Source organism: Equus caballus, chromosome 29, assembly GCF_041296265.1.
Source record: "Equus caballus isolate H_3958 breed thoroughbred chromosome 29, TB-T2T, whole genome shotgun sequence".
NCBI lineage: Eukaryota > Metazoa > Chordata > Mammalia > Perissodactyla > Equidae > Equus > Equus caballus.
Window position 1 is genome coordinate 27,555,082 of NC_091712.1, and position 27,727 is coordinate 27,582,808.

Sequence of the window (27,727 nt, forward strand, 5' to 3'; positions counted from 1 at the left end):
CATCCAGACCACCTTCAAAATGCCTCAAAGGGAAGGAAAATTTAGACAGTAAAACAGGAAATAGAAAAAAAATAGAATCACGAGTTGATTTACTTTTCTTTCAGTGTGTTCTGCAAAATGGTAAATATTTGGAAAAATGGTTTCTGGTTCTAATGGCTTATTGAAAACACATGTTTACCTATACTCCTCAAAAATGTTCCACCTCAAAGACAGGAAAAATACCGAAATAAATTCACAGAGGCACTGGAAAATCAGGAGCACAGCTACCAACATACAAAAATAGTAAAGACTTCCTGGAAGTTTATAACCAAATGGAAACTGTCTGATGAAAGTACATCAACAAAACTCAGGAACTTGCAGACACCTACAGGTGAAAGAAAAGACCAAGAAAAAAAATTGACCATTACCAGCAGAATTCTGGAATAAGTCAAAGAAATGGAAAACACAAAGAAGGAGCAGTACATGTGTCACTAGCTAGTAATTAATTAAAGAATGCCATAAAAAGCCAGGTCAATCCCTTGTGTTAGGAGTTGCTGATTCTAGCATTCATACTTAGGGACACACAGGGTTGAGTAAATATTGCTGAAGTGGGAGATCTGACACCGGAGTTTCCACGAGTGGCACTGAGACCAGAGAAGTGAGGTGGTGTCCCTGGTACCTCTTTCAACAAATAAACAAGCGACCAACACATCATAAGTGTAAGCCCACTAGAAAACAGAGCTCCTCCTTTATACCAGAGCAACATAAAACCAGAGACCTTGAATTAGAATTACATTCTCTGTAAAGGGAATGAAATTTCATACTTGGTCAGAGGCAATAACAAAATACATATAGTAATATTATTCCATCTAGACTCATCCACATATAGAAATGGAAAACCAATAGTAAATAACCAGACAGTTGAGGAAAATTCTAAAAGAGAGACATTAAATTGAACAGAGTATTGAACACCATGAGGACTACTGCTAATAGAACAAATGGGAAAATAAATAAAGAAATATAATTAATTCCCTTGAGAGACTGGAGGGTCCTTCATTTCTAACAAATAGAATAGACTAATATGGAAAAGAAACATTCAGAGTTCTTGGAAGTTAGCATGATTGTTAAAATAAAACTCCCAGAGATGACCTGAATGGCAGAATCAATACAGATTAAATTCCAGAAAGTGACGTGTAAAACTGAACCAAGCCGTCCTCCCAAGACCACAGTGTCAGAGAACCAAGAGATAAACATTTTGAGAATATATGTTAGGGGATATTAACGATAGATCCAGAAGCTTCCACAGATGACTAATAGGTTTTTAGAAGGAGATAATCAAACAAATTACAGATGAAAATTTCCCTTAGGTGAAAAATGATGAGGTCTCATCAAATTTCCACAGGAATTTATGAACTCCAGGGATATTTTACCAGGAAAAAGAATATTTTACCCACTTCCCAAGAGAAAAGTACGATATGTAAAAATCCGAAGGAGAAATGATCAGACAGACATCTGTCTTCTACAAGGCTGATAGACAATGGATGTTAGGGTACAGTGCAACAAAGCCTTCAATTACTTAAAGAAAAATAATTTTGAACCTAGAAGTTCATACCTAATCAAACTATCTTTCCAGTATGGGTACATGATGTTTGTTTCAGTCAATCAGGAACTCAAACAGCTTACCACATATGCACTATTTCTGAAATGTATATGAGCCAAACATGTTGTTATGGGCTGAATGTGTCTCCATCCCCCAAGTTCACATGTTGGACCCTAAACCCCAGTACTTTAAAATGTGACTATATTTGGAGATAGGGCTTTTACAGAGGTGATTAAATTAAAACAAGGCCCTTATGGTGGGGCCTAATCAATCTTCCTGGTGTCCTCATAAGAAGAGGAAATTTGAACACAGGAAGTCATAAGAGGAATGCGTGCACACAGAGGAAAGACTAAGACCACATGAGGACATGGTGAGAAGGCCACCCACTCCAAGCACAGGAGAGAAGACTCAGAAGAAATCAAACCTGCCACCACCTTGATCTAGAGATCCGGAACCGTGAGAAAATAAATTTCTGTTGTTTAAGCTGCCCAGTCTGTGGTATCGTGTTATGCCAGCTCCAGCAGACCAGCACACACATCAAACAGAAAGGATCCAGTGCAGCGGGCTGGATAGGAATTAATAAAGAGCAGTGAGTGAAGGTAACTTTAAAACATACAGTTTTACTTGATAATTATATACTGTGAGGTCTAAGGCATTTTTAAGAATATGATTGCCAAGAAAGTAAATGAATTATTTACACACCAATTCTAACGTTCTAGCCAATTTTAATACGTCATAGAGTTGTTCGAGAGGATGAGTGAAGTCAATAAAATCATGCCAAAGGTCTTCTTTAATTTGAGGGGTGGGTAGGTTAGAAGTATGCAACTAATTTTCAGTGATAATGGATAAAGCGTTTAAATGGATTTGCCAAAAATTAAGCATCTACTTAGAAAAAGAGGCATAGCAATGAAAACTTATAAATACCGGGAATAAGCTGGAAGGAAGGATATCCAATCCACCCAAGTAAAGACAGAGGTGAAGGGGAAAAGAACAAAACAGGAAAAAAGACAAATAGAAAACATACAAAAATAGGTCTATATTACGATGAAACAGTAACCACAATACACGTGAAAGGACTGAACTGATTACAGAAGCTCAGATTATGGGGAAAAAATTATCCAGCTGTTTACATAATATGCTGTTTATAACTTGCATAATTAATGCTAAGTATCATGGAATAGTAAAAATAAGGGAACGGGTAAGATACTAAGGAAAGTGTTTAAAAGATGGTAAGAACGTCCATATTATTAACAGAGAATAGGATCTGAGGAAAAGTATAAAGAGGGATATTTAATATTGATACAAGTTATAATTCCCCCAACAGATATAACTGTCTTGGATCTTTACGCGTTCAACAAGATGGCTTTGAAATATAAAGAGCTGAGATTGATAAAAATAAAAACACAAGCTGAGACTTTTATAATTATGCTGGAGGAATTTAAAATGTCTTTTTTCTAAAATGACTAAGTAGGTAAGAGTGAGTAACGACGTAGAGGATTATGATTTATCTCTGCATTTCTATCATCTCTCTATGCATCTATCCATCTTTGTTTCCAACTGAGAAGCAATCATTCTTTCACACGGCTGTAGAAAATTTGCAAATGCATATACGAATTTAAGTATGACAATGAAAGCATGTCAAATAAACAGCGGGAGGACACAGTATTGAATCAATGGTGTTAGAAGAACTGGCTTGCTACTTGGAAAAAATCATGAGCATCTAACCTCTCACCATATACATGCAAGATAAATTACAAGTGGATTAATTAGTTAAATCTACGAATAAAAATTATATAATAACTGAAACAAGTAAGAATATTTTATTTTATGACAGGAAGGGGATTCCTAAGCAAAGCATTTGAGCCAGAATCTACAAGGAAAATAGAGACTGACAGATTTCATGAAATAAAAATGCAGAAGAAAAGTTGCTTTAACTGAATATGTTAAATGCTTTTTTTTTTTTTTTTTCTGAGAAGTCATATTCAGCTTGGGACCCAGACTTCCAAGCAAAGCTGATTTTTGGTTCTTTCTCAAGGTGACTTTGCACCTAGCCCATTTGTAGGCAGGTGTAAGAAATATCTTCTTTTGCAAATTCCCACGTCTCTGTCTTAAAACTGTGACTTGATTTTAATTTTTAGCAGCATAGCTGTTCAACTTGAGGTCACTTTTCTTTTCCTGCTTCTATTAGATTCTAAAGGGAAAGTCTATTTTGAAGGTCAAATTAGACTAGCTCCTTCTCTCGAGGGTTGACCTTTGCATTTCATGTGGTGTCTTCCCATCCCGCCTAAATTTATCATTGAATAGCAACTTATAGCAGTATTCTTAACATCCTATGGTTCACCCTTCTATTATCTACAATAGAAGATATAGAGCACATCTCAGTATAGTTATTTTCTACCTGCGCTGTCAAAGTATCTCTTTGTTGTCAAGTTCTACACACCCACCTTTGCTAAGCTGTTAACATAAGCCCGTGATTCTTACTATGTGATGATGTTATTTGTGTGTTTGACACACTCTCTGAGGTGCAGCCTGGCGCGGGGTCCTGAGTGTCACGCAAACCGCCTGGCAAAATGCCTGGCACGCCAGATGCAACCTTACCTTTCTCTTTTATTCAATAGGACCTATCAGATTAAAATAGGAGACACTGACGTTATATAGGGAGAAGCTTGAATTTATTCTCAAAAAGGGAAGAAATCACTAAAAAATATTTTGGTTCATTTTAACTATTGTTATCACATATTACTTGTTGTCACCTCTTAAAATGATTGCAAGGGACCAGTGTGTGACACGTCGAGAACTGCTGCCACAGTACATCGCTTTCCATATTTCTGCTTAAAATAGTATGAAATGCTCAATTTTGAGGATAAACTAGGTCTTCTGCAAGTCTGCTTAGAGGGCAGAAATTTGCTGAGTATGCTCAACAACGCCTACACACGTCTCTCTACCTTTCATGCATGGGGATATTTGCATATATTATTGTTTCCCGTCTTAAACACAATCTAGTATTATTCTCAAAAGCTGCCCTTGATAGCAGTGTGCCACCACTTGTGAAAACAATGACCATGAAGTTCCACATAAATAGGAATGAAAGAGATCCTGTTAGTTTGGAACAGCAGTTAAAATGCGCTTTTAAAAAAGAAATAAAATTACAGATGGAACACTGATAGGGCTTCTCAGCCTTCATAATAAGATCGTAAAAGTGCATTTTTAAATTGAGTATTAGTAATAAAGAGAACTGATAAAACAAAATAGTCTGATGTGTAAATTGCCTTAAGGATATGCTGTTCCAACTAGTAGCTATTTAATTTTTGAATACATATTTTTGTAAATATAAGTATATATTAAACTTTTTTGAATATTGTTTTCCCTTTTGAAAGTTAACATTTTCTCTCATTTCTCTTTTTACTCAACGTATGCCTGGAAGAATTTCTGCTGCACAAGTGACAATTACGAAATGGGCCAGGTCCTCATCTAGGCGGTAGCATCTCGTGGTAATAACCAGAGCCTTTTGGGCAAATCATTAATACCGGTTTTCATTTTGTAAGTTATTACTTCATGGCACTAAATGGTAACCTAGTGCCCTGATTAAGTGTCTATAAATCTAAAATGCGTTTCCTCTATTCCAGGGAACTGTTTGTGCACCATATTTCATTGCTTCATGATTCAATCACTCATCATTATCCCATGATTATATGTGGGTGGTGAGGCTAGCTGCTGACTGGTGTATCAAATGTCCTTTCTGGGGTCTCTCAAAGTACCCGGCCATCGCTGAGGCAGTGTGCCTCGGCGCCACGCCCCAGAGGGCCCACGGTCATTCTACATTTAAGAAACAAGGCTGAATTGGGGTGAGGCTCTTTTCCTTCTTTGCTAAACTTCTTATTCTGGAGTTCAGGGGTCTGGGAGCATCACAGGGAATAAACAGAATTTCCTCCTGCATTTGCCTAGAGAGGGCAGCCCCCGAAAGGTCCAACTCTTCTAACAGGACAGCTGTAAGGCTAAGGACAAACGCGAGAGGATTCTAACACTGACCAAGGAGGCCTCAATCAGTTTGAGAAAGATGTAGTCTTGATGGCTCTTCCCCTTGAACTGCTCGTTCAAAAGTTAGTCATCAAAAGAAGTAGAACAGAAGGACTAAGAGCTATGTCATATAGGCAATCACAGGTAAAACAAACACATATAGCATCCCCCACAGCACCTCACACACACTACACATTTGGGGACACATCTGACTAATTAAATAACCATTATACCATTTTTGTTTTTGTTATTTTTTGCAAAATTTGCAATTCAAACCAAATTATATGAAAATTACAATTTGCACAACACAAAATATGCAAAGCATATTTAAAGAACTAGCTTTCAATAACTATTGGTAAAAAAAAGTTTGAATAATAGAAGTATTGAAAATAAAATATGCCATAAAAATAACCATTTGTTTTTGAGAGGCAGGAAAGCACGGCAATTTAAAAGCACAGACTGGAGCCAGTGGATGTGGGGACACCCAGGTCGCCACCTCTTAGCTCTATGACCTTGGACAAGTTCCTGAAAATTTCTCTGTCTCATTTTCCTCATCTGTTAAAATGTAGATAACATCAGTACTCGCCTCATTGGACGGTGTGAGGATTAGATCCATCAATATATGCAAAAGACTTGAAAGAGTGTATGGCATATAGTAACCATCTGAAATGATTCTCAGTTGTTTTGTTTTTTTTTCTCTGCCCTTACTATCTTCCTAAATATCACATTAAAACAAAACTCATAAGCACTGGGCCACAACAATGACTTCCTGAATGGAAAGTTTACATGCTAAATTCCATAGATTTTAGCAGAAATTATTTAGGTCTAAAATCTCCTAACTCTAAGACAGAAACATTTCAACATGGTAGGCCAACTGTTCTGAAATAAGAACAGTAGTCTTCTAGAAGCCCATTGAGACATATTAATTCATCTGTTATCACTGAGGGAAGTTGTAGGAAGTAGCCCATTTTTTTTTATGAGCAATTAGAAATTTCTATAAATTACAAAAAATGTTATGAAAAGCATCATTATAAAAGTTACCTATTCACTTCTTTTGTGTGTCTTTTAAAAAATGAATCTGGAGTAATAAAAGGATATTCGTCATTTTTAGACAGCCTTGGTGGTCTGGTGGTTAAGATCTGGTGCTCTCAGCACTGGGGCCCAGGTTGGATTCCCAGGCAGGAACCACACCTCCCATCTGCTGGTTGTCACACTGTGGCAGCTGCGAGTTGCTGTGATGCTGGAAGCTCTGCCACCGGTATTTCCAATACCAGCAGAGTCACCCGTGGTGGACAGGTTTCAGCGGAGATTCCAGACACAGAAAGACTAGGAAGAAGGACCTGGCCACCTACTTTCGAAACCATTCAGAAGCCATGAAAAGCCTCTAAATAGCGCCAGAGCATCGTCTGATACAGCACCGGAAGGTGAGAGGACAGCGCAAAAAGACTGGGCCGGGTTACACTCTGCTGTCCACAGGGTTGCTAGAACTCAGACTTGGCTTGATGGCCCAAACAACAAAGTCATTTTTACTGAAATTCTCTTGTTCTGTGCTAAACTTTACCTCTTTACATAGACATTAATGAACTCACTTGAGTTAGCATTAACTATTAGAACAAACCAGAAGCTAGAACTACTGGAACTAAATAATTTAATGGGAAATTAATTTGATTCACTAAGGGCTCTTTTGGTAATGTGGATAAAAAAGTGACCAGCACCATTTTGAGGAGCGCTTTTAATTTTATATATAGGTAGATAGCAGAAAGACAGAAAGAAACCAAACCAGAAAATAAAGTGTGTATTAGCATTGTTCTATAATTTCCTGAGCCATTGAATCAAAGGATACTGATGCCTATGTGAACATTTTATTATTCTGAATACTATTCATTTACTATCAGGCTTCCCAGGCCCTATAAAACAGTTGCCTTCTTTATGCAGGCGACTTTGTGTACTTCGCAGGCTGGGGTAAATCTAAATTGCTCGGATTTTTAAGATAAAAAGTAATAGGAAAATTACAATTGAATTTTACTTTGATCTCACCAACTGTACAAGTCCTCTTTGACTGCTTTAGCTTTATATGATGTCCTTCGTTAATATACTGATAAAATTAAAGCATGCTGTATTTAGAAAGTAATCTTACTATCCCAGTGAATATTTAAGTATTGTTCACTATTTGTACAAATTGCTTTCCAGTTTACCCTTAGTCTCCACTTTTTCTTTTTTCTCCCCAAAGCCCCAGCACATACTTGTATATCCTAATTGTAAGTCCTTCTAGTTCTTCTTTGTGGGTTGCCACCACAGCATGGCTTGATGAGCCGTGTGTAGGTCTGTGCCCAGGATTCGAACCAGTGAACCCTGGGCCACCCAAGCAGAGTAAGTGAACTTAACCACTACGCCACAAGGCCAGCCCCCCTTAGACTTCACTTTAATCCAAGCCATATCTTCTCTGCTCTGGACTCCTGGAAACCATCTTCTAACTTGTCTCCCTGTTTTACTTCTACTTTTGGCCTCCTCCTACCCACTAGCCCCTATTCCTTTTCCATATAGTAGCCAGAAAGATCTTTTAAATTTTCAGATGAGGTTATGTTATTCCACACTTTAACACTCTCTGCTGTGGACTGAATGTGTTCCTCCAAAATTCATATACTAAAGCCCTACCTTTGAGACTTTTCATTAGCTTGCTCCCTCTACTGAGAACTTTCTTACTCCAGATATTCACAAGGCTGGCTCCCTCTTGTTTTTCAAACCCTCTTTCTCAGAGAGTTCTTTACCATTCAATATAAAATAACTCTCAGTGGACTATGAGTAAATTATTCATCACAGAAAACTGTTTTAATTGCTCTAGAGTATTATATCATAAATCGAAGTTTTCATTTTGTGTTTTTTAAAAATTTGTTTGGTCTTTCTTAAGTAGAGGATAAGTTTTTAATAAGTCTATACAAGGAGGAGAAATTTAAACTGACTGGTGCTCACCCAAAATTTTTTATTGTTTTACAAGTTAACATCTTCAAAAGATTTGTGCTTTTTGGGGTATGAGCACTTAGAGAGGGTCAAGCTAGAAAATACAAACTATTCTAACATATTTCAAAGAGAGAAACTTTTATATAGGGAATTGGTTACAAAGTTTATGGAAGAGACGAGAAATCACCAAGGAAATGGTGAAGCATCCTACAGATTAGCATGTGCAGGAAGATGTTTTCACCCCTCAAACTAGAGAATCAAACAGAGGTAGTCACAGATGTTGAGTTGCTGGAAGACGGAGTTTGGCAGGCATGCTTGGTGGAGGACCCACCTATCTGGGGCATGCTGAGTCACAGATAAGATGCAGTTAGAAGCTCAGTGCAAAAAGAGAGAGAGAGAAGAGGAAGGCTTGTTTCCTTTTCTTGTCCTCAGGTCTTTGGTCAATGCCTTCCATTGGCCAACCCTATCCAGGAAGCCAGAAAGCAATGGAGCCTGGGAAGTGTAGTTCTCTGGGATACAGAACAGAGCACAGAAGGGGAGGGAATGCATAGTACTGAATACAATTTCATAAAATTTGTGCTGACAAGGAAGCATACTACCACAATCTACAATCTGAAATCTCTTTGGAATGCCTTGCTATTTTTATTGCCTTCTAGACCCTCTACTATGAAATTTCACCTTAGGTATTTTCTTTGCCAAATCCTTTCTAAAGAATTTATGTAATCAATATAAGAAAGAGTTTCAGATTAGCACAATCATAATCTACCGTGTGCTCCAGAACTACATTTGCTGTTTACTAACTCAAGAAATCACCTGTTTATGGCACACCCTAGAGCAGTATCTCTCAACCTGTTCAAATAAGAAGATCCTTTAGAAATACATATTTTTCTTCTTAGAAATGTAACGCATGCTTAATGTAGAAAAATTATAAAATAAATACTAGTAAAAAGTAACAAAAGAAATTTTCATCTCACCATCTGGAGATAATTACTCTAATCATTTTAGCGTGTAGTCATCCACATATTTCTTTTCTCATATATATGAATACATATATACACAGATATAGATGTTTCTATAGATTAAGAAATAGATATAGGTACATTAATACACACAAAATTGGATATATTTTTAAAATAGCATTCTAAAATACATATTTCTTAATATCTACTTTGGTTATGAATGAATCATAAACACTTCTCTTTATCACTCATTATTCATTCACAGGATTAATTTTTCCATAGTGTTTCATTATAAGAGTGAATGTACTATATTTCACCAATTCCTAATATTTGACATTCAGATGGTTTCAAGTATTTATTATTATAAACAATAATGAGATGAAAAACCTTATAAATAAAACATTGTGCATATCTATCTTTACTTCCTTATAATATATTTCTAGAAGTGGAACGTTTTGGTAAATAATAGAAACATTATAAAGCTTTTAATTGCCAAAATGCTCTTCATAATTGCATATTGATAGCAATGAGTATCTAGCTCTTCACACCTATACCACCAGTGGATATTATCATTTATTTTATTCTTTTAAAATCTCTTTTTAATGTAAAAAGTAACAGATTCTTCCTCACCACAAATCCAGATGATATTAGTTGGACTTTTCATGTCAGTTACTTTAGAAAAAAAGTGCACAAATAGGAGTTTTCAGACCTCTCATAAGGAGTGGTCTGTCTACCAAACTTGCCCATGTGATAACTATAGACAATCCTTTAAACTGCAACACATCAGTTGGAAATTCTTGCCCTAGAAGATGTTTTAAAATGTGGCATTGTTATGCCCAAATTAGAAATTATAAGAAAGAAAAAAGTTGCATGGGAAAGAATAGCATGAAGCTGGAAAGCCTCCATTCAAAGGCTATTTAAAAGCTAGGGAGAATGGGTTTCCACTTCATTGCTTCATTCACATATAAAAATATTGCACACTCAGGAAGCTTTTCAGTCTGGAAATAACTCAAGATTTTCCAGAGCAATAGTTGAGAAAGTGAGACTTGTCCCCGTTACTGTGATCCGTCAGTGACACAGGATACGTCATGAAAACAGTTTTCTCCCGGGTTCCTGTAAAAATTAGGACTTTTTCAGTAGCAAATGACAAAAAGAGAATTTTATTGGCTTAGGCAAAGTGGGATCCAGGATTTAAACAGAGCAGGCCCCATTCTGTTTCTTCCTCTTTCTTTAGTTCTGAGGCCCTCTGTGTGTGAGCTTCCTTCTCAGATAATCTCTCTCCCCATGTTGGGAAAGGTGGCCTCCAAAAGCCCCAAATCTAGCTTGCCTCCTTACAACTTGTAATACAGAAGAAAGAGAAGTCCTCCCATGGTCGGCATCAAATGCTAGAGAAGACTATGATTGGCTCTGCTTGGGCCACCTGTGGGGGATGTGAAAGAAAGCCATGGTGACAGCGAAACCTACCAAGACAGTTTGCAGTAGGGGAGGGCAATTCCTCTACAAAAATATACGTATCAGGTTCAGCACCAACTCCCCTCCACCATTCTTCCCAGTAGACCTCTCTGAAGGCTACCTAGAGTGTAAAAGCATTGCTACACTAGACTGCTCCCATCTAGTTAGAAAAACCAGTAATCACCAAAAGTAAGGTTATCAGAAATCAAGACTCGAGGCCAATATTTCTGTTTCAAAGGCTGCTTACAGAAACATGGCTAAAAGCAGTGGGCCATTTAACTGGGTAACCAAAGCAGCTGACTGTCTTAGTTAGGATCTAACATACAAATTTGGGGTGACAAAAACATTCAGTCTCTAGCTCTGACTGACCAGCTGGTGAATAGCTAAAGGATATATGGATGTTCCTTTTGAATTAAGAAAGAATCATTTCGTTAGAAAGCGACTGAAATCTGCTTGCATTCTGTTGAAAGGTCCGTTGGCCTTTCCATTGGTATTTGCTTCCATGAGTAACAAATAACCACTGACTAATGTCCTCTTCAATTGCAGCAATCTACGTTTAAAAACATCAGTAGAAATAATGCGTTGTGGAGTCTTTTTAAGGTCAGTGGTTATAAATACCCTGGATAAAAGTTAACGTAAGCAATAGGCTTATCTACTGAATATTCACATACTATATGTAAAAATAATGAAAAAAAATCCAAAATTTTCACATGATCTTCATTTACTTACACGTTTCTAATCTATTAATGAGTCTCTTTCTCTGTTGTTTTTACTGGCTTTTCTTTAGGCAAACAGACTTTCATGTAGAATCAGTATAAATTCTCGATTTTCTTTACATATTTATATTTTTACTTGATGAGAGCTCTCTTTTCTATCAATGGCTAGAATTGATAAGGCCTTTTTCTTTCTCTCCTTTCCCCATGGTTCTCCTTAGGCTTCTTTGGTGAACTGCAGAAAATCTGACAAAGAATGCTGGGTAAAGGATAGGAGATTTTTGAACTCAGATTTTTTGCTAATGGTGTCATCATGGAAATCTTACTAAGCCACTTTGAGTCTCAGTTTCTTTATTGCAAAGTTGAGAAAAATATACTAACCCATCAGGCCATCAGGTAAATGAGAGAATTAAAACTGATAACACATACAAAGTTTATAATCCATGGCTGGAAAGATAAGAATCACTCAATAATAGCTGTTATTGTTTACAAGGGACAATGTTTATATAAAGTAAAAAATTCCAATTGTATTTGTTCAGACCACAAGTGATTGTACAATTTCAAGGCAATAACATTAGGAGCTGTGTTCTGATATCCAATCCTCTAATTAGAAATCAAGATTTCAAAATGGGTTCATGAAAGTTGAAAAGCTCATTGACCTTTCATACAATGAGAAGTATAAATGCACCAACTTGTTTCTTTAAAGACATTTGGGTTGGTGCAGATTCTTGTCTTAAATTAGTTAAAAATGGAATAGGCATGTTGCTTTTAGAGTGAGCTGATATATACCTACAATCTTAAATTTGCTTTGCCTTCACTTTGGGGAATAAAACTGTCTTCATCATTATGCCTCCCATCACATTTCTTCATTGCCCCATCTAAGTTGTTATTAGAAGGTGCACATGGAATCTGCCCCTACTCTTTTTTCTCTAGATAATCTTTTAAATAGCATGTGCCATAATTGAGTTCAGGTGGCAGGATGAATGAGATAAATCTTGAATGAGATTAAGATGAATGACAGTGCTGCTTGCCAAAGTCCCATTGCCCCAGAAAGGAATGAGAAATTAATGGAATCAGCATTGGTGTTGCGCGACTACCAAAAAAAAAAAAAAGTTTAAGCCCATGCTGTGAATATTTCAGTGAAATACAAAGCTGTTTTCCTTTTGTACCTTTAATATCCCCAAACTCCTGGGATCGACCATGTAGAACCAGAAGCGGACAGTACACATTCCAAGGCTTGCTGGGAAGGATTGGGAAGTAGTGACTCTTGCTGTGAATCCTTCTTTGGGGCCAGATGAGTTGACGTAGAGGAAATGCCTGCCGCTACCTTGAAACAGATGAATATAACATTTTCAGTGCAATGAAATGTTTTATAGCATAAGGCAGAATGTATTTAAACTATGTAAAAATTTCATTTTTTTCCCCAAACACATACACACAATTAAACACAACTCATTTTCTTTTTTGTGAGTGTATATTAATAAAATTTAATTCTTTTGAACCAAAGAAAAGAGTGTCACTATGATTCTGTGATTCACACGACTCACCTGGGTATGTGACTCGTGCATAAAGTGATCAAAGTTTTGTGTTGACTCTGAAGGCGTAGTCCTTTTCTCCTAATTTGCTTAAAGCTGTCTGTCAGTTTCAAGTAAATAAAATATTTTGTATGCTGTGTGTAGACCAAGTATGCTGGGTATTGGAGGCTGAATCATATTGTATCTCATTTTTAGTTACTCTGATTCCTACACTGAACAAAGTAGTAGTGAATGGCAATAAGTGCAAAGTGAAATGTAATTCGGAAAGTCACTATATTATTTTTTCCAAGCAATGGATAACTTCTATTCTCCTTAACGGCATTTGTGAAAGATCTCTCCATTTAAACATAATTGCATTTTTTTTCTGCAGACATCATCAAAATTCATCATGGCTACTATTCCCTTCATGGCTTTTACTGAGGGAGAATGAAAAATATATATATATATATATATTTGAACACTTTCTTGGTTAAATATTTATTTGTAGTTCTAAATTGAAGCTATTAAAATATTTTCCAATTAAAAATATAATTTTTTTCTATGGCCTTGATTATTGTCACTGAGATATATGTTTTTAAATCACTAATTGTGTCAATAGTTCCAGAAGCTTCTTTTATGAAGCCTTCCCTTTCAAGACCTTGTTGTCAGGTAAATTGAGTACCCTCCGATGAATTGGCATATGTGTTAGTTACCTTTATCTCCCCCAGCATTTAATTCTTCAATGCAAGGAAGACTCATGCATTATTCCCTTGGACAGAGTTGAAAGCAGAAGTGGCCAGAGTAAATTGCAAAAGGAAGTTAGGTGATCACATTCACACCAACAAATGGTGTGGCTTTTTGCCTTTTCATGTTTATAAAGATTATTTCAACAAATGGATTATTGATAAATACAAATGGGTGGCAAATAAAGATATAAATGAATAAAGCCTGGTTGTAGTCCTCATAGATCCCAAATAGAGATGAGAGTCTAAGGGATTATTCTAAGGAATTATTTGATCTTGTATCTATTTTAAAAAAATTAATAGACTTCATTTTTTAGACCAGTTTTAAGTTTAAAGGAAGTTGAGAGGGAAGTACACAGAGTTCCATATACCCCCTCACACGCCACACCACACACAATTTGCCTGTTGCTAACACCTTGCATTAGTGTGGTACATTTTATTAATAAGCCAATATCGATGCAACAATGTAAGCCCATAGTTTACATTAGGGCTCACTCTTTCTCTTGTACATTCTCTGGGTTTTGACAAACGTATAATGACGTGTATCCACCATTATAGTATTGTACAGAACAGCCTCACTGCTCTAAAATGCCCTGTGCTCCACATCCTCGTCTTTTCCTTCCCGTTTCCCACCCTGCCTCAAACTTCTGGCAGCCACTGATCTTTTTACTATCTCCATAGTTTTGCCTTTTCCAGAATGTCATATAGTTGGAATCATATAGTACGTAGCCTTTTTATATTAGTTTATTTCACTTTTCACATTTAAGTTTCCTCGATATCTTTTCATGGCTCGATAGCTCATTTCTTTCTATCACTGAATAACATTCCCTTGTGTGGATCTATCATGGTTTGTTAATCCTTTCACCCATGAAGAACACCTTGGTTTCTTCTAAGCATTAGCAATTACGAATAAAGCTCTTATAAGCATCACTGTGCAAGTTTTTGTATGGATGTAGGTTTTCAACTTATTCACGTATACACAAGTAGCACAACCGCTGGATATTATGGTAAGTGTATGTTTAATTTGTAAGAAACTGCCAAACTGTCTTCCAAAGTTGGCTATACCCTTTTGCATTCCCACCAGCAATGGATGAGAGTTCCTATTCCTCCTTATCCTCATCAGCACTTGTTGTCAGTGGTTTGGATTTTTAGCCATTGTAATAGGTATATGGTGGTATCTCATTTACATTTTAATTTTCATTTCTCTGATGACATATGATCTTGAGTATTTTTTCACATACTTTTTTGCCATCTGTATATGTTCTTTGGTAAGTTGTTCGGATCTTTTGTCCATTTTTTAATTGGGTTGTTTGTTTTCTTATTAAGTTTTAAGCATTCTTTTCATATGTTGGACACTAGTCCTTTACCAGATATGTGTTTGCAAAGATTGTCTCCCAGTTTGTGCTACTTTATTTTTATTTTTCTGAACTGTCTTATACAGAGCAGAAGTTTTAAAAATTAACTCAAAATAGATCAAAGAACTAAATGTAAAATGTACAACTGTAGAACTCCTAGAAGGCAAAATAGGAGAACATTTAGAGGACTCTGGGTTTGGTGAAAAGTTTTAGATACAATACCAAGATCATGACTCATGAATGAAAAAATCAGTAAATTGGACTTCTTTAAAATTAAAACTTCTGCTCTGTATAAGACATTGTTCAGAAAAATAAAATACCACAAACTGGAAGAAAATCTTTACGAATACGTATCTGATAAAGGACTAGTGTCCAAAATATAAAAAGAATGCTTAAAACTTTTTAAGAAAACAACCAATCAAAAAATGGACAAAAGATCTGAACAACTTACCAAAGAACATATACAGGTGGTAAATAAGTATGTGAAAAAATACTCAAGATCATGTCATCAGAGAAGTGCAAATTAAAATGTAAATGAGATACCACTACATACCTATTACAATGGCTAAAAATCCAAACCACTGACAACATGGTAAATGTTTTCATTCATGACTCATGGTCTTGGTGCTGTATCTGAAAACTTTTCATCAAAGCTAAAGTCATCTAAATGTTCTCTTATTTTGCCTTCTTGAAGTTTTATAGTTCTGCATTTTACATTTAGTTCTATGGTCTATTTTTAGTTAATTTTTATGAAAAGTTTAAGCTCTGGGTCTAGATTTTCTTTTTTTGGCATACGGGTATCCAGTTGTTCCAGTACCATTTGCTGGAAAGACAATCATTTCCCCACTGACTTGCCTTTGTTTCTGTCAAACATCAGTTGATCATATTTATGTCGGTCTATTTCTGGGCTCTCTATACTGCTCCATTGATCTGTCTATTCTTATGCCAGTACCTCACTATCTTGATTACTACAGCCTTATAGTAAGTCTTGAAGTAAGGTAGTGTAAATCTTTTGACTTGTTCTTATATTTCATTATTGTGTTGGCTATTCTGGGTATTTTGCCTCTCCCTACAAACTTTAGAATCAGTCTGTTGATATCTACAAAATAACCTTCTGAGATTTTGATTGGAATTGCATTGGACATTAAGTTGGGAAGAACTCCCATCTTCAAAATATTGAGTCTTCCTATTCATATACATAGAATATCTTGCTATCTATTTAGATCTCCGTTGATTTCTCTCATCAGAGTTTTGTATTCTTGCTCACATAGATCTTATATGTATTTAGATACCTAAGTATTTCTCTCTTTCTTTCGCACTAATGTAAATGTTATTGTGTTTTAAATTTCAATTCCAATTGTTCATTGCTAGTCTATAATAAAGCGATTGACTTTGTATATTAACCTCGTATTCTGCAACACTGCTCTCGTTGCTTATTAGTTGTAAGAGTTTTTGTTGCATCATTGAGATTTTCTACATAGATAATCATATCATCTGTGAACAAAGACAGTTTTATACCTTCCTTCCAATCCGTATACGTTTTATTTTCCTTACTTGTCTTATTGCATTAGCTGTGACTTCCACAATGATGTTGAATAGGAGTGGTGAGAGCAAACATTCTTGCCTTGTTCCTGATCTTAGCAGGAAAGTTTTTCTCGTTTTTCATCATTAAGAATGATGTTAGCTGTAGATTTTCTTTTTTTCTCAGCTTTACTGAGGCATAATTGACAAATAAAATTGTAATATATTCAAAGTGTACGACATGATGACTTGATATACGTATACATTGTGAAAGGATCCCCACAATCAAGTTAATTAACATATCCATCACCTCACATATTTACTTTTTTTGGTGAGAACACCTAAGATGTACTCTCAAAGCAAATTTCAATTATACAATACAGTATTATCAACCATAATCACTATAAAAATATAGATTGTTTCATGAATTTGCGTGTCATCCTTGCCCAGGGGCCATGCTAGTCTTCTTCGTATCGTTCCAATTTTAGTATACGTGCTGTGAAGTGAGCACTGCAGATGGTCTTCATCAAGTTGTGGAAGCCCATCTCAATTCCTAGTTTACAAAGGAATTTTATCCTAAATTCGTGTTGGATTTTGTCAAATGGTTTTTCTGTATCTATTGGTAAGATCATATGATTTTTCTGCTTTATACTGTTGATATGATGGATTGCACTAATTAAATATTGAACCAGTCTAGCATATTTGGAATAAATCTCACTTGGTCATGATGCATAGTTCCTTCTTTTTATTGCTGGCTTGGATTTTCTAATATTTTATTGAGGATTTTTGCATCTACGCTGATGAGAGATATTTGTCTGCAGCTTTCCTTTCTTGTAATGTATTTTTCCGGTTTGATATTAGGATAATGCTGGCCTCATAGAATGAGTTAGGAAGTGTTCAATTTGCTTTTATTTTCTGGAAAATACTACACAGAATTAATATAATTTCTTCTCTAAATATTTGGCAGAATTCAACAGTAAACCCATTTAGGCCTGGTGCTTTCTGTTTTGGAAGGTTTTCAATTATTTATTCAATTTCTTTAATAGACATAGACTTATTCAGGTTATCTGTTTCTCCTTGTGTGAAGTTTTGGTAGACTGAGTCTTTGAAAGAAGTAGTCCATTTTGGTTATCAAATTTATAGGCATATAACTGTTCATAATGTTTCTCTAATTAACTTTTTAGCACCCATGGATCAGTAATGATGGTCCTCTTATTTCTGATATTAGTAATTTGTGTTTTCCCTTTTTTTTGGTGGTTAACCTGGCCAGAAATTTTTCTATTTTATCAATCTTTTGAAAGAACTACCTTTTAGCTTTGTTGATTTTCTCTATTGATTTCCTGATTTCAATTTCATTAATTTTTGCTTTAATTTTTATTATTTATTTTCTTCTACTTATTTTGAATTTAAATTGGTCTTCATTTTCTAGTTTCCTATACTGAGAATTTATATTGCAGATTTTAGATCTTTCTTCTCTTCTAATATATGCATTCAATGCTAAAAATTTCCCTCCAAGAATTGCTTTCAGTGAATCCCACAAAGTTTTATAAGCTGTATTTTCTTTTCCATTTAGTTTAAAACACTTTAACATTTTTCTTGAGATTTCTTCTTTAACCCATATATTATTTAGCAGTCTGCTGTTTAATATCCCAGGGTTTTGGGCTTTCCAGTTATCTTTCTGTTACTGATTTCTACCTTAATTCCATTCTGGTTTGAGAGCTGATGTTGTATGATTTCTATTCTTTTAAATCTGTTAAGGTGTGTTTTATGGCACAAAATATGATCCACCTTGGTGCATGTTTCGTGTGAGCTTGAGAATAATGTGTATTCTTCTGTTGTTGGATGGAGTATTCTGTAGAAGTCAATTAGATTCAATTGACTGATGGTGATTTTCAGTTTAACTGTGTCTTTCCTGGTTTTCTCCTCCTGGATCTATTGTTAATAGAGAGATGTTGAAGTCTCCAACTACAATGGGGGTTCATCTACTTTTCCTTGCAATTTTACTAGGTTTTGCTTTGTGTGTTTTGACGTTCTGATGTTAGGTGCTTAAGTATTAAGGGCTGTTTTGTCTTCTTGGAGTGATGAACCCTTAATCATTATATAAGTTTCCTTTTTATTTCTGAAATTTTCCTTGCTCTGAAGTCTTCATCTGAAATTAATATAGCTACTCCTACTTTCTTTTGATTAATGTTAACATGGTACATCTTTCTCCTTCTCTTTACTTTCAATCTATCTGTGCATTTATATTAAATGTGGGTTTCTTCCTGACAATATATGGCTGGGTTTTATTTTTTTAATCTGCTCTGTCTTTCAATTGGTGAATTTCACTAACAACTTTCAAAGAGATTATTGAGATAGTTGGGTTAATATCTACCATATTTGTTACTGTTTCCTATTCATTATTCTCTTCTTTGCTTCTTTTGTCTCTGTTACTCATTTTCTGTCATCTCTGTCTTCAACTGAGCATTTGATATAATTACATTTTTTATCCTATCTCAGCAAATTAATTAGACATCTTTTTCTTTTTTACTTTTTCTAGTGGTTGGCCTTGAGTTTGCAATATATATTACAACTAACTCAAGTCCTCTTTCAAATATCAGTATACCACTTTACAAGTAGTGCAAAAACCATATAACAGAATATTCCTAATTAATCTCTCTCATTGCTTACAACACTGTTGGGCATTTCTTCCCCTAGATTAATTATGTTCTGGTAAAATAATTTCTTTTGAGGGCAGGCTTTGTTAAGAACAATAGAATGCCCTGGAAAAACTTCAAAATGACTATTTTCCCCCCTCTTGCTGAAAGTAGGGAGGAGTTTTCTCTGATTTTCACTGTCAGAAACTGGTAGGGCTTCTGAAGCTAAAAACTCACAAAAGTTTAGGGCCCCACCTAAGACTGAGTTCCCCTGGAGTTTTTATCTCTCAAACTTGTCCACAGTGAGTCTGTGGCAATTCATCAGCTACTGTTTAGGATTTCCTATCCCACTACTGACTCCTGCAGAGTTTTCTGTTCCTGGGCTTCTGCTCCAGTAAGTTGTGATTCTCTGTTTCCGCCTGTTTGTCTCTACAATTTTGGGGCAGTGGTTTGCCTTGTGACTTCAATTTCCTAACAGCTCTAAAAAGGGTTGTTGATTTTTAGTTTGTTCAGCTTTTTTTATTGTTACAAGGAGGGGAATGATGACTTCCAAGTTCCTTACACGCCACACCAGAAACTGGAAGTGACTTGCATCTATTTAAAAAATATCCTTCACTGAAAATGCTTCTCCTCACTTGAAACACTTTATAAAGTCTGGCAAAACAAAAAAAATCTTAATCAAGAAAAGTAACCAAGGAACATGAATGTGAATTACTGCAGCAAGATTTTCCTGAATATTAAAGAGTAGTAGCAGAAACAACTTGAAAAGTTTCTTGCTGTATCAGTGAAGTGTCTTCCATCCTCATTGTCCTATGAAATATCTTGTATGCTAGCAAATATTGGATGAGGAAAATTGTACAAAATGTTTTAATGCAGCCATGGAAAAGTTTTCTAAGTTTTCGTTCACATTTCTTTCCAAGAATGTCACTTGTTTGTTTTCTTATTTGGGAAATAAAGATATATATATGACACACAACCAAGATACACTAGACTCCACCTGTCAAATCTGCTAACAACTGTGGCTTATTCATTAAGAACACGTGTTCTTTAAATCCATGCTTTGATAAAATAAGAACATCTAGGTTTTCTCTCATCTTCTTGACTTTTACATCCTTGAGGATGTCCAATGAGTTTAGACTAGACTTTATCAGACAAGCTTTAAAACATTATTCTGAATAAGAAATATATAGTATAATCCAATTAGCTATAAAAATAACTTTTCTTATACAGTTAAGACTTAATTGAAAGTATGGAATCTATTAATCCTGTATTGGATGTGAAGAAGTTGTCTTGACTCATTTCCAGATAAGGTAAGTTAACGTTAAGTATATTTGTATAAAACTAGGGGCAGGCCCTGTGGCTAAGTGGTTAAGTTTGCACGCTCCACTTCGGTAGCCCAGGGTTTCACTGGTTCGGATCCCGGGCACGGACATGGCACCACTCATCAGGCCATGCTGAGGCGGCGTCCCACATAGCACAATCAGAGGCACTCATAACTAGAATCTACAACTATGTACTGGGAGGCTTTGGGGAGAAGAAGAAGAATAAAAAAAGATTGGAAACAGATGTTAGCTCAGGTGCCAATCTTTAAAAAACAACTATTTCATATTTCATAGCTCAGCTCTTAAAAAGTATGACATACATAATGAGAACTAATGTACTTCTATCTCAAAGGCAGATCACGTTTAAGCCAGACTTTAAATAGATCTCTTTCCACGCTTTAGTGCAGACCTGAACTTGACAGTCAAATATTTAGAGCAGTGGGAAAAGAAGTAATTGTGTTCAGAGATACAAATTTAACCCATTTTACAAGGTTAAGAATCCTGATTTAAAATCTTGTACTTTAGTAAATTTATTCCTCTAATGGCATGAATACATTCAAACTTCACTAATGCAGATTTTCTTTTGAATACTTTTAATCATATGATATTTATCTTTAAAAGGTAAGTTTTAAGTTTGTACAGCAACCTGCATTCAGTCTAATCAAGCCCTCTATTCACAGTCATTGCCTGTAGGCTAATGTAACTGAGGTCACAGTGTCCTTAGCGTCCCAGTAACTTTTCACAGCATCCCAGACAGGAAGCAATATTTTAGTTTTATTTACCCAGTACATAAGTCCAAACAACTTAATATGTATTAATACTCTAACAACACTGCAGGCATTTGAAAAACTAATACATATAATTGAAAAAAATTTTGTCATTCTTGAATAGCCACAATTACTTTCTATGAGGTTATCTGCCCATTGGACACTGCACAATTCTCAATCCTGAAATCGGTTGACCACCACCACTTTCATTTCCTAGTCCACATTTACTTTCCCCAGGACTTACTTTTTTCACAGCAACTGCTGAAAACCAGCTTAGCAAAAATATGACATCACTGAAAAGAATGTAGGACAACCTAATGTTTGCATTTTAGGGCTATATCGTGAAACTCAATGTAAAAAAGATGATAATTCACTGGGGATGGTAACAATCTACCATTTTACGGCAGCATATTTATTTCAGTACAAGACAAACAACGTTATGTAAGGCTCAACCTCAAAGCTAGCAATTCCAATTATTAGGAGACTGGGTGAGTTTTCAAAGAATACCCCACCTAGCCTCTTCTAATTTGCACATTCAATTTATGTGTTATGAAATCCTACAGTCAACCACAGAAAGCAGAAGGGCAATTCCTGGCTGATATATTAAGGCAGGTAAATGTGTGAAAATTTTATCCATTTAAAAGTTTAGGAACGCAAAACTATGACTGGGAATTTAGAAGCTACCATTGTTAATTGGGTCTTTGGGAATTTATAAGTCTGGAACTCCAGCAAATCTACATTCGACTTTGTAAGAGGAACAGACTTGTTGCAGTGCCATACTTTTTCTTGAAAATTAGAAAAGTGCAAAGTTGCTTAGCCTCTTGAAATTATTAATAGAAATATATGACTTATCCAGGAACTGTGTACTGTATCACAAATATATAAAACCTTACATTGAATCATGTTTTCAGAAATAGACTCATTCTTTATCTAGCAAGCTCAGACTAGACCCACTTTCAAACATTTATAAACTTTCAGTTGCTTCATTGAGAACTACCTATTTATATCTAGCAAAATCCTTGGGGAAGGTCAATCTAGCCTTCCACACAAAGTTCAGAATTTGTTAAAGCAGATAATAAAGCTTAAAAGTCTCAACTGCCTCAACATATTTACAATTTAATGGTAAATCATTAAACCTGTTCACTTTATTTATATGTGACTCTGTGGGATGATTAACAACATTCATGAGACAGATTTTTATAGAAGAATTTTTTTGTTTTTTGGTTTGATTTGGACTATTTCATAGCTTTCTATTGGCCATTTTAAAAGTTACTTAAAGCTCATATATTAGAGTAGAATGCCTTCAATTAGGCTTGTAAAATCTATCATACTTTAATTAAATGCAACCAGAAGTAGTACTCTGGAATGTGGACATTTATTAAATATGTCTGAATTTTGTCTCCCCCCACATTCTCTGATATTTTCTGTATACTTTCTATTTAGTACTTTAATTTTACTTGTACAGGTTTTATGATTACAAGTTCTTAAGGTTCTTGGGCACACATTTTATATTCCACATCTTAATTAAGTCAAAATCAGGCACCGAATAGAAGTTTCTCATTGATGTTCAAGTTTTGAAGAATTGCACACATTTTCAAAAATTGGGGCCACTTAGTGGCAAATAGTATAAAGTCAGCATCAAAGTGAACTTTGTTCAAATCACCATTGTTACTTGACATTAGAGTCCAAAATATATCAGCTGCTTTCAGAACCCATCATTGTGATCACGGACATTCTTTCTTGCTTTGGTGTCGGCAGAGAGGAAAGATTCTAATTTGTCTTTTAGATGTTATTAGCTACAATCTTGAGTTTTTGAAAACGTTTCATTGAGTTATTATGCCATAAGGTAAAAATTTTGACATTTCTTTTTTAAAAAGACAGACAATACGTTTAAAAGACAGCAATATTTTTACAGCTTCCTTCGGTTTTCCCAGTTCCCTCAGAAGAATCATATTCACTTGCACTTGGGTCAAATCATAAAAGACAATTTCCCACTTCAAGTAATCTGAATGCACTCCGTGCTTTAAATTGTGGGCAATTTTAGTCTCTTTTTCTTGTTCATGAAATAAAGCTGCCTAATAGTTTTTTAAAATGTGATGCAATATGCCTTTCTTTCAGAATAGCAAAATGCTCCCTTCTTCAGAGTCAGACTTACTTAGCTTGGCACTACATCTTCTATAATTTCTGCCCGTCCCTCACTCTAAATCAGAAGGGCGCATAATGCCTATCAGTTGAAATGCCCTCAAACTCTTTTACTTTCATTTTTTCCCCCAGATTTTCAAGGTGCTGGCTATTTGAAACTGCAAGTTTTAAAGGCCGTGAAATGTAAACATGTTCAGAGAGAGAACAAAAGTTTCCTCAAATTGTCAAAATGGCAACCACAGATACAGGGCCTCTGAAGTCAGATGAAATTTTCTCATCATATTTGATAGAAAAGTCTGTCATTACATCACTTCTTTTTGCTTTTTGAAGGGCTGTACAATGAATAGATTTGGCACTTCTTTATTTCTATCTTTTTCAACAGTTTATTCTTTAGGCATTATTCTCTTTTGACAATAATTATTACCCATTTAAAAAAACCGCTTTTCAACAGACTGTCTCATTTTAATACTATTTACTATGACCAAATTCAGTGCTATAAAGTTTTCCCCTCAGTATGCCATGATCTGATCTGACATAAAAATGAAGCTTCTCGCTGTGACATGCCAATACAGAGTAGATTTATCTTATTTTGAAAGCTTCTGATTTGCTCAGCAGCAAGTATATTACAATCACACGGAGATGATATATGAATGGAATGGGTTGGCACTTCCTGTAAGTCTAGGTAGAGACAAAGGATTCTCAATCTCTTAATCCTCATACTGGAAGAACCCTGAAGAAGCTCTTTATGTGTCATTTTTGCGTCAAGATGCCTTTGGAAATACGCATTGGCTTAACAGAGTTTCTGTAACTTGATTTCACTGCCAAATTGAGATTAAAAAAGGGAACTTGTTCCTAGCCATAGAGGAAGAAAGAAATAATCAAATAAATTATAAACCACTTTCTTTAGGTGATAAGAGCTTTGACTTTGTTTACATTTCAGATCTATTTTACCTGAAAGGATGGGGAAAGCAAATAAGAAAAGAATATTTATTGTCATTGAAACAGAAAATGATATTATCAGATTCTTTGAATGAATACATAATGAGCAGAAACTGTGGGCAAGATTGCCCACTGGTTAAGCCTGCAGCCACTGGAGCTATAGGCTCTGATTCAAATCCTGACTCTATCACTTATTAGGTATGTGACCTTGGGCAGCCTATTTAAATTCTCTAGGACTCAGAAGCAGTAAGAGATAATTATACTAGGTACTTTAGCCTCATGGGGTTGTGGTAAAGACTAAATGATATACTACATGTAAAGTGCTAAGAACACAGTTGCAAATTAGTGAAACTCTCCTGGGATACTTAGAGAATAGATATAAAAATGAGTCTAGTAGTAGAATTAAGGCAATCAATCGCAAGTTATTGATTGCTCAACTATTATATGAAGGCACCAGGTGTTTCAGTTGGATGTTAGGGAGATGAGCAGGTTACGGCTGAGAAAATATAAAATATAACCAAAAGAATCTAACAATAAAAGCTAACAACACGTACTATTTAGAAGATCAGCCCTGGGTCAGAATATCTGGATTATAATGCAAACTCTGATTCTTGCAAGTTTTGCGACTTTGGGCAAATCACTAAATCCATACTGTGTCTCATGTTCATCTTCTACCAAATGAGGGTGATAATAATAATAATAACAATATACAGCTCATTGGGGTTATGGTGGGCATATAATACCAAATATTGTTGTAAACTGTACATGCTATGTAGTTCCACAGATAAAACATGGATTAAATTTGGTGGATGAAGAAAGTCTTTATAAAAGATGTGTCACTATATTAGGATATTAAAGAATATAGTGCAGATGGTAGCAAACAAAGAAAGTCATATAGGAGTGGAAAAGACCATTCTAAAAAACAAGATGTGAGAGACTTCTGGTTTCCCATCCAACATTTAAGGAGGCATCGGTCTTATCTTCACAACAACAAAAAATGCTAACGAGCTAAAAATCAAAAACTCTTCTTAAATCCTTTAGAGAAGAGAGGTCACAAGGCAACTTCTGTCTCCAAATTGGAGAGACAGACAGACAGATACAGAGAGTCACAATTTAGTGGAGAAGAACCCTGGGGGGAAGGAACTGCTGTTGGAGCCAGTACTGGGTGAGGAAAATGTAACCTGTAATTAACAAATTGCTGGAGGCTCAGCGTGGAAAAGCTTGAGAGATCTGAACTCTGGGGAGATCAGTTTTAGGGGCACCCTAAAGTTTTACCTCCAGGAGCCTCACCAAGTTCTCATTGTGAAGACTGGAGAAAAATCCCCTCTGTTTCTTTCAAGGGGTGGGGAAAAGTAGCCATTTTGAAATGTGCCTATTTTGCTTAACAAGGTCTAGACTTCCTATCTTGCCAAAGGGGGAGGAAGAAGTACTTGTGAGAAATATTGAGAAGTACCTGTGAAGGTCACAGTGAAAGGGCGCAGGCTCACTAAAAGACTGATCAAATCACAAGACAGTAGAATGCTCCTATGCTCCTGACCTTACCACTTAACACCTTTCCAGCTTAGCACCACGTCAATATGGCTTCTGTGTATTAGTGAGGGACGCCACTGAACGAACTCCATCTCTCAGACCTTATTTAAGAAGTCTCTAGGGAAAACAAAATACAGCAAGGGAGACAAAAACAAGGAGACCAGAGGAAATTTTACCTTCTGACACATACACCTACAGAAAACATTGAACACAACCTTACGCCTAGCCACATAAAAAGTTCATGCTAAGGTATGTTTACCTTGGTTTCTTTTAACCAATTCATCATGTTCACTATCGACAAAAAATTACCAGTCATACTAAAACAATGATATGATCACGTGTTGATATTTATAACACCCAAAGCATATTTGAGGAACAAGAACACAGAGTTTGTAGAAGAATAAGGTAAGAATTGAAATCAGAAAAGCAATTTGGGGAAGACCATAGGAAGCCCTTAATGCCAAATTAAAAGGCAATGAAGAGCCTCTGATGATTTGGAGGACCAAGAGTCACCATTCAGGAATATTAATCCTGCATCAATGAGAAGAGTGGCCTGGTTTAGGGGAATATTTGCACAGCGATGTGCTGCGTTGACATCTGCAATAGCCCAGGAGTAAATTAAGATGACAGAATTGTACACGCAAAGAAAGGAAAACATATAAGTTGAGAATGAAGAGCTGACAGAATTTGAAATTGAGAGAGAATGAACTGTGTTAAGGATAATAATGTCAATAACAGAAATTGCAGGATCAGGAGAAGAGTCTTTCTGAAAGGAAGGTAAGATTGAGTGTGGGTATGGAGATACTGGCAATCACCCAGCTGGCAACTGCAAATATGAGACTGGGATGTGGAAATGAGGACTGAATACATGCAAGAATTAGCAAACATTGAGCACTGAGAGAATAAAACTCTGAGCAAACAAAACCTGTAGGAAGAGATACAAAAGGGTCAAAGTCAGAATAACGTGTAAGACTCACATTTAGGTCTTAGAAGGAGGCAGAAAAAGCATCAGACAAACATAACATTAGGAAAAACCACAGATGAAAACCTTCAAGAAGGTGTGGATTGATCAGCAGTGTCAAATGCAATGTAATAAGAAGAATCAGGTCATTATGATTATGAAATCAATAGAGTCCTCTAGAGAGCTAGAATATGGGTTCCATGAGAGTAGGGACAGTATTTGATAAACAATTATCTCTACAGCGTCTAGATCACCGACCAAGAGTGGGGACCAGTTATTATTTGCTAAAGCAATAATATTTTTGCAGAAGACAGAGTGTAGGGAACCAAAGAAAGATGTGGGTAGTGAGGGAGAGGATACAAACAATGCATGGGGAATGGTAGTTTGAGATAAAAGAACAAAAAACAATACTTAGAAGGGAAGCAAGATTAAGGTTGGATCTTTCTCTTTTTCTGTCAAAGTAAGAGAGAATTATGATGCTTGAAGGAAAAAAGTATGATATAGTGATAAAGAGGCAGTTTAAGGACACAAAAAAAGATTAAAACAAGGAGGCAAGGTTTTGAGAAGATAGAAAGGGATAGGTTTAATAGTTCAAGATTTTACCGAGAAATAAGATCTG

The 27,727-nt window shown here is 35.7% G+C and overlaps 1 protein-coding gene and 1 non-coding gene across 2 annotated transcripts in view; both read right to left on the minus strand.

The window, feature by feature from the left end:
• Positions 1-27,727, minus strand: part of MALRD1 (MAM and LDL receptor class A domain containing 1) — a 653,802-nt gene that overhangs the window by 156,265 nt on the left and 469,810 nt on the right. The window contains exon 33 of the mRNA XM_023631939.2: positions 12,848-13,005. Within this exon, the coding sequence (XP_023487707.2) occupies positions 12,848-13,005 (158 nt within the window). The remainder of the gene's footprint in view (positions 1-12,847; positions 13,006-27,727) is intronic.
• Positions 17,217-17,322, minus strand: LOC111771262 (U6 spliceosomal RNA). Its single transcript, XR_002805007.2, has one exon. It is a non-coding gene; the product is annotated as a U6 spliceosomal RNA (small nuclear RNA).